Source organism: Borostomias antarcticus (assembly GCF_949987555.1).
Source record: "Borostomias antarcticus genome assembly, chromosome: 5".
NCBI lineage: Eukaryota > Metazoa > Chordata > Actinopteri > Stomiiformes > Stomiidae > Borostomias > Borostomias antarcticus.
Window position 1 is genome coordinate 24,799,219 of NC_140238.1, and position 8,463 is coordinate 24,807,681.

Consider the following 8,463-nt stretch of genomic DNA (forward strand, 5'->3'; position numbering starts at 1 on the left):
TGTTACCCAAGGTAATGTTACCTGAGGTTACCTATGGTAGTGTTACCTATGGTAGTGTTACCTGAGGTAATGTTACCTGAGGTTACCTGTGGTAGTGTTACCTGAGGTAATGTTACCTATGGTAGTGTTACCTGTGGTAGAGCTCCTGGGCAAGGTTTGCAATGGTGGCCTGCCTCTGCAGGTCAGTGGTGTGTGTGCTGGAGCTGTGGGCTGTCTGGCAGGAGGAAGTCGGGAAGGCGCGCAGGTGGTGGAGCTGGACCTCAGACCACTCCTGTGTGTGCTGGGCAGCCATGCATTGGGCCAGATGGTGCAGCTCAGCTGGGGGACCGCAGGACATATTACCAGTGATGAGTAGCCTAGTAATTATGGAGTAGCCTACTCTCGGTGCAGTTGTTATAACTATAACCACTGAGTACTAACAGAGAGGATAGGTTTTAGCATATGACGTCAGTGATCATGACAAATTGTTTTATTCCCGGAGACAGGGCTGGCAAGTTTGAAAAAGGTTTGGAGATTTTTTTCTAGCTTTTTCTTTAGCATTCTTTGAGCGGGAAGGACGATTGGGAGGCGAGATTAGCGTTCGTTCAAGTAATTTCAAAATAAAGGTCCCATGAACATTGAACTGCTAGTATTTAGGGGTTAGCCATTTTTCGAGAAGGATTTCTCCGCGTGAGAATTGTAAAGTGTGGCGTGTGAGCGTGAGAATAGGCTGAAATGCGTGTGCCTCACGCAGACTTGGCAGCCCTGTCCGGAGGGTAATATACAGAGCCTAGTATAGCCTTGTCTTCTCTTATATATTCTACTAAATAGGCTTCATATAAATAAATTAGTTATTAAGACAAATTCAGATAGAGTAGGTGGTCATGCATCTCTGACCTTGAAGTATGGCGATGGTGTTGCGATTTTGGGTCATTTCTGCCTTCTGCAAGGCCAGAGTTTGGCCAAGAGAACCAATTATCTAGAGGGAAGGTGGTCAAAAAGACACTGAGGATGGCTGCCCCGTGCACAGAGCGGATGCTTTGGAGATGGATGAGTGAGTGAATTAAGGAATTAATGAATGAATGAGTGGGTTTATGAGTGAGTGAATGAGTAAGAATGGCATCCATTTAAAGAATAGAAGAATTCACCTTGGCTTGAGTCTCCACCTCCGACCTCAGTCTGTCCACCAACTCTCTGAGAGACTCCTGAGATTCAACTACTGTGATCACACAAGAAAACACCCGAGCAGAGCTCACAGGCAGTTAGATATGTGTTAATTATGTCTGCCTAGTCTTGGCTCTAACTGATTTGCTCACAGGTCTAGGGGATACTAGCCTACACACCTTCAGAGGGGGACGTTGGGTCAACCTAGACATCAAACAACACGTAACAACACATTAATATCACAAGAATATGAATAATCAGCTGTTTGACAGTAATAACCACTACACGTTGCCTACCATTTCCTCCTGATCGTCCATGTCAAGTTACTTTGATGACTTGAAAAACAAAGTATGGAGGAGGGAGACGACGGTTTTGGATAAAAATTAGCACGACGTATGTCACAATGCAGGGGCGTGGTAATGGTATGATCTGTGCTAATGATGTGATGATGGGAATACGGAATACATCCATGGTGGCGCAGCCTTCATACACGCAACAGCCTCTAGGGTCACACATTTCGGCGGCTCACCATTTCCCCGGCAAGAGAAGAACTCACCATTTCCCTGGCAGGAGAAGAACCCCCCCCCCACCCCCGCCAGAGCTTCAAATGAGGCTTCGTCCGCACGCCCCCCGCCGCTGATTCGTGTATACATGCTGAATCTGACGCCATGTTGATTGTCTATCATGTTATTTGTAGATCTGGTGAAGGCGTGGTTAATGACTGTGGGCGTGTCATATAGGAAGTGGATGTCAGATCAAACGATCGATCCATCAGAAAGAAGTTGAAAGAACCTGGAAGACACTGCCAGCTTGCTAAAGAAAGATCCAGCCAGCCAGCTATCTGAAGAACAAGAAGTCACGGGTAAGTGCAATATTGGCAGACATAGCCTACTTCGTTCACGACTTCAACAAAAAGATATTCACGCGTTTATAAGCGAGAAACTTGTGAGAAACTCACCTACCTACAGTAGCCTACTCTAGCTGGCTGACTAGCAGCTAACGTCCACAGTCCAACATTAGTGTGATTGTGTGAGAATGTGCCTCAGCAATTTAATGACTGCGTCAGACCTCTCAGTGATGTTCATAGTTATGAATGAGTAGGCTATTATCATATGTTTGACTGACAGCGACATGTATTCTGGTCTGGAGGCAGGGTGTGTTGTATGCTGTGGTGCTCTCTGTCTTATCTGTGAAGCCACTGCCCTGGAAAGCTTATCAAGGCTGGGCACGTGCCCCGTCTGAGATGATGCAGTTCTGGTGGTGGGCCGGAACCATGGGCCAAACTAACTCATATCAGAGTCTCAACGTCCTCGTCTTTCAGAGAGCGAAATGGCGACTGAAACCGAGCCGTCAGACCTGCTGAAGGTGGCCCACTTGCTGGTGCTGTCTTTCTCTTGGGGCATGCAGGTTTGGGTGTCCTTCATAGCAGGTGAGAGACAAAGAAACGATTGTGTTTGTCTCTTGTCTGAATCCTGAAGACGGCTGTCATATCACACAGTGTGTCATTATTCCAGGCTGATTTGAGTTTGTCACAGAACCCGTTTGTTACAGAACCTCTCTCGCTGTCCACCCTCCCTCCTCCCTCTCTCTCTCTCTCTCTCTCTCTCTCTCTCTCTCTCTCTCTCTCTCTCTCTCTCTCTTTCTCTCGCTCTCTCGTTCTCTCCCCCCAGGTTTTGTGCTGGTGAAGCAGGTAACCCAGCACACCTTCGGGCTGGTGCAGAGCAAACTCTTCCCTGTCTACTTCTACTGTCTGATGGGCAGCAGTTTCCTCAGCTTGACGTTTTACGCAGTGTTCCACCCCAGAGAGCTGCTGGAGGCGCACGAGAGTCTGCAGGTCACTACATTCAACTACAGTCAAACCATACTCACATTAAACTACAGTCAAACCATACTCACATTAAACTACAGTCAAATCATACATTAAACTACAGTCAAATCATACTCACATTAAACTACAGTCAAACCATACTCACATTAAACTACAGTCAAACCATACTCACATTAAACTACAGTCAAATCATACATTAAACTACAGTCAAATCATACTCACATTAAACTACAGTCAAACCATACTCACATTAAACTACATTCAAACTATACTCACATTATACTACAGTCAAATCATAGGCTACTCACATTAAACTACATTCAAACCATACTCACATTAAACTACAGTCAAATCATACTCACATTAAAGTCGCACAGAAACAGACGTTTTAGATCATCTAACTTCCGTAGTTTGACGTATTTCCAACGCAAACAAGCTATGAGGGTGGGACATATGTTTAGAGGAATTTGATTGGAACATTGACAAGTGGACGGGTTTTAAGAACTTTAGACAGATTCGATAGAAGGATAGCGTGGATTGACGGGTGGATGTCGTGAGATTATTGGCCTAAAATCTAGGGCTGCCCCCCAATAGTCGACTTAACGTTAGTCGACGAGAAAAGTCCTAATCATGCAAGTTTTCATTAGTCGCTTAGTCGTAGAAAGAAAAAAAACCCTCAAAATCTGCTTGGGATGAGTTGCGCAATCCGTTCACAAAAAACCCTGCATAGGTTTATTGCACAGTCCCCTCAAAATCCCATAGCCTATACTTGCAAATTGCTGTCAAATTTGTTCAGTCTCCTTGCTGTGTTGCCGAATGCCGACACATTAATCTACCGCTTTGCTGAGGCGGCTGCTGCCGCTCGCTCCGTGTGTAAGGTTATATGTATAATAATAATACTGCCCTACAAAGGCAAAAGACCTTAACTCGCCAGAGTGCAGAAATGAGAAAAATGACTTTAAAGTTTTTTTTGATGTCCAGCCAAATCTATTGTAGGTAGCATATTGAAAATTTGGTAATTATTATTTTTTCTATGAAGTAATTTATCTATATAAAAATATTTAGTTCAAACTTGACCTTTGGCCCTTATTTGGAAGTTACTGTACTCTGCCTTTGCATTGCCTGCAAATAATACGGAGTCATGCCAAGGCAAAAGGCAGTAACTTCCATTTGATCAATCAATTGGTTGATGATCACTATACAAAATCAGTATATGATAATAATGATACCATCTGCATACAATCTACTGATCATGGCACAATTAGGCTTGATGTAATATAAACATACATATAATATAATGTAAATGAGTATGAATTCATGTGTATTTGAAGGCATTACAAACTCGCACATCATTAGGACCTATTTATTATATTATGACAGGGGTGCCCACACTGTCGTGGAGATCTACTCACTGGATGAATTATAATTATTATATATATATAATTATTTAACCTATAGGTGGTTAAATACCTTGTGTAAACCATTCCAGAGAATGGCTGTGACCACAGCATTATGAAGATCGAAACAAAAAGAGAGATATCAATTCATAGCGAACGTGATTGGATGTTGTTGTTTTTTACATCACAAACGTTAACATGTGGAGGATAACTTTTTGCAAACAATGTTAGACAATGTTGAATGCAAGGATTACAACCAACGCAAGGATAGTGGACTCAGACTCGCGTTTTGTATTGAATTGGATTAATGCCAGTAGGATAACCTGTCAGCCTGTCAAGAAAGAATAATGGATTTAAAGGACAATGCTCGTTTTTGACAACCTGGACCTTATTTACGACATATTATAAGACGTTTGACTCACCGAGATCACTTTGGTGTAGTTCGGAGGCATGTAGAAGAAATTTAAAATCCAGCGCGAGCCAGTATATCCATGTAATGGCGGTGGTCGGGGCACTTAGAATGCAGTTTCTAAAAATCTATTTTCTGCCGCGAAACGGTTGTTTTCATCAATCTGTCTTGATGAATCGCTAGTTGTGCTTACATAGAGCATAGGCCTGTTGGGTTGTTTTTCACATGCCTCTGTAATATGATCTTTAGAAACGTCTTTAGACACGAAATAGCTTCCTCACTTGCTCCAGCACGCATGCGCACAGCGTGCTGGAGCAACAATTGCGCGCTGTGCGAATGCGTGCTGGAGCAAGTGAGGAAGCTATTTCGTTTCGAAAGACGTTTCTAAAGATCATGGCATGTGAAAACCACAACAGGCCTATGCTCTATGTAAGCACAACTAGCGATTCATCAAGACAGATTGATGAAAACAACCGTTTCGCGGCAGAAAATAGATTTTTAGAAACTGCATTCTAAGTGCCCCGACCACCGCCATTACATGGATATACTGGCTCGCGCTGGATTTTAAATTTCTTCTACATGCCTCCGAACTACACCAAAGTGATCTCGGTGAGTCAAACGTCTTATAATATGTCGTAAATAAGGTCCAGGTTGTCAAAAACGAGCATTGTCCTTTAAACTACAGTCAAATCATACTCACATTAAACTTCAGTCAAATCATACTCACATTAAACAAATCATACTCACATTAAACTACAGTCAAATCATACTCACATTAAACTTCAGTCAAATCATACTCACATTAAACAAATCATACTCACATTAAACTACAGTGAAATCATACTCACATTAAACTTCAGTGAAATCATACTCACATTAAACGTCAGTCAAATCATACTCACATTAAACTACAGTCAAATCATACTCACATTATACTTCAGTCAAATCATACTCACATTAAACTACAGTCAAATCATACTCACATTAAACTAAAGTCAGGTGTGCAACCAGATTATTCAGAACCAGTTGACAGAAATTAATGTTGTAATTCCACAATAATAACCCATTTGTTTGTGTCTGGACTACCATGTTGTATGACAAGACACAATATTTTATTGCTCTGACATGTCCTCTGCTCCTGGTCTGCCAGATGGGCATGTACGTTGTGGCGTTGGTCATGGCGGGGGTGAACGCCCGGTGGTTGGGCCCCTTGGGGACGGAGGTGATGTTGAAGCTGCAGGAGGTGGAGAGGGAGCACGGCCTCGGGGCGCAGGTGGGTCTGGCCAGCCAGAAGGACGACTACGCCAAGCTGAAGGAACAGGACCCCAAATACAAGGCCTCCAAGAAGACCTTTGGCATGTACCACGGCATGTCCATGCTCTGCAACCTCATAGGCTTCGTTTGCACCACCACTAACCTGGTGTTCACAGCCCTGAACCTCAAAACCATCTAGGCTGGGCAGACACTCTGCCTGTTTAGACGGTCCAGATCAGAGTGCCCTTTCCCTGTCCCTGTTTGTTCATATAAAACGCAAAACCTATCCCATATTTGGTTTGCTACTCTGAGACTCTTGTTGAATACAGGCCACGAGCATTAGATTAGGTCTGTCACCATATCAAATTTACACAATACGATTATCATGGCAGAAATGTCACAATAACAATATTAGCACAATATGTAGCTTTTTTTTTTTTATGTGACCACTTAAAGGTACCCAATGTAGTTTTTTACCACTAGTATGCGCTCTAGAGCAAATTTGAGAAGGTGGTCCCCGAAAATCGCGTACTACGTCATTGCGTCAATAGGCGGAGCACATAATAGTGAAGTTTCACACATCTTTGTTGTTTTCAAAACATTAGCTAAATATCATTTTGCAAAGAAATTATAAGGTAGGAAAGACATTCAAGCGATTCAACATGTTTATTAGACTACAAGGAACCATATAATCGAGGAATTTCGAAAATAAACAAAGAACGGATTATTTTGATTCACGTTTCGTTGGGTACCTTTAAAATGCATCTTTAACTTTATTTTTCTTTGTTTTCTCTGAAAACCACTGAATGAATAATTTTATTTACATTACTCCATTTCATTTTAAAATGCTGTTGAAGTTAAAAGATATCATGGCTGGATTACTTAGATGATGTTAGTATTTTCTTCTCTCTTTTTTTGAATGCCATAGAAGAGAATACATGTAGATGTGGTGGACTTAAATAGACTGACAGGTCGTCCACTCAGTCTGTCCACTACAATTAGCTGGTATTGCACTACGTTTTATAAATGTGCCTTATGATCAGTGATCTGAGGATGATGATTGGCTGGTGTGGAGGCGACCTCAGCACCACTTGCCCTGTGTGCGTTGAGTTGAATGTCATGCCTAGTATCATCCACTAGAGAGCGATATTGGATGCATAATGGTAGTACTCAGTGAAATAGGCTCAGGACCATCACTCTGAATCACAGGACCATCACTATGAATCACAGCTGTTTTCTGTGTGATGTGATATCTTGTGAATAAAATGCAAAAAAGTATTCTCTTCGTTATTTCATTTACTTTGGTTGGTTAAGGTATTTTTGCACACAGGTTTTGTTTGCTGACATTCAGTAGGCTAGTGTAGTGTGAGGATTTTACCATAGAGAGCGAATCAGTTCAACATGGGTTAGGCTATATGGACAAAGAGTATGGAATGCCAGGAGGGGACACTCCATTCATTCTGCTATGGAACCAAAACCCAGGGGCTGAGCCGGGCTGCCGCTATTTTGGACTGTCAAGTTGATTGCGCAGCCTGTGCTGCACTGTTAGCTGTCAGTGTCATGCACTCACTTTTTCATTTTGACACTTGTGTTTACTAAACAATAAATCATCAGGAATTACCACTATTACGATCTCACTCTTTTTTTTCTTTTTTTTAAATTGAAAATACAATTAAATCTGCACAAATACAAGTTACTCATTCTATATAGACTGATACAGCTACGTCCACACAGGTTTCCAAAAGGTCAAACTTGACAATATTTTCCCTTTTTTTCACTGAATTTAATTTCATGTTAACCACTACAAGCTATAACTTGGCTAGACTAGCCATCTTCAGTAATCCCAAGGAGCTGTGTCTGGGAGCTAGGATGGGAGCAGCATAGGGCCCTCACGCCTGTTATCATGAAGGGGCAGGAAGTGGAACAGGCCACTCACTTAAATACCTGGTAACAATTATTCTCAGCTCTCTCTCCTCAACAAAGCTACACTAATGTTTGTTTTACTGATGACTTATTTTGAGAATGTTCTGTTTCTGTTTTGGTTTCGCTGAGAGATAAGGCGGTTTTCCCCCCACAGGATGTGATGGATTCTGATGCGAAATAATAACTTGACCATGTAGATGAGTGCCTCTTGGCACGTCTTCCTGTCCACACACCACTCTGTTGCACTCACTCAGAACCTTCATACTACCGGTAAATAACCCCCCTCCCCCAAGCCATCTGTGTGTATAACTGAGGTGATGCTTTTGCAACAGTTATTTTACAGGGCTGTGATTAGATCAACCTCTGCCAGGCTGGGCACTTTTTCCTAGGTTGAGATCAGTGTACTGTTTGTAAACAATGTATACCGTGGATCATAAGAGACATATGTGCTCAAGACACAATGACTACTTTTCTACAACCTTACTACCTATATACCCAGCTATATGTAA

General features: G+C 42.3%; 1 protein-coding gene across 2 annotated transcripts; it reads left to right on the top strand.

Moving 5' to 3' along the window:
* Nucleotides 1–1,892: 1,892 nt before the first annotated feature.
* Nucleotides 1,893–7,251, top strand: tmem205 (transmembrane protein 205). Of its 2 annotated transcripts, none has more exons than XM_084437844.1 (4): nucleotides 1,893–2,005; nucleotides 2,465–2,572; nucleotides 2,814–2,977; nucleotides 5,928–7,251. In XM_084437844.1, exons 2-4 carry the CDS (start codon nucleotides 2,473–2,475, stop codon nucleotides 6,228–6,230), a joined length of 567 nt encoding a protein of 188 aa, XP_084293970.1. In that variant the 5' UTR covers nucleotides 1,893–2,005; nucleotides 2,465–2,472; the 3' UTR covers nucleotides 6,231–7,251. The 2 variants fall into 2 exon arrangements, with proteins under 2 accessions (XP_084293970.1, XP_084293971.1); XM_084437845.1 differs by having other exon boundaries at nucleotides 1,942–2,005; nucleotides 2,441–2,572.
* The last annotated feature ends 1,212 nt before the right edge of the window (nucleotides 7,252–8,463 follow it).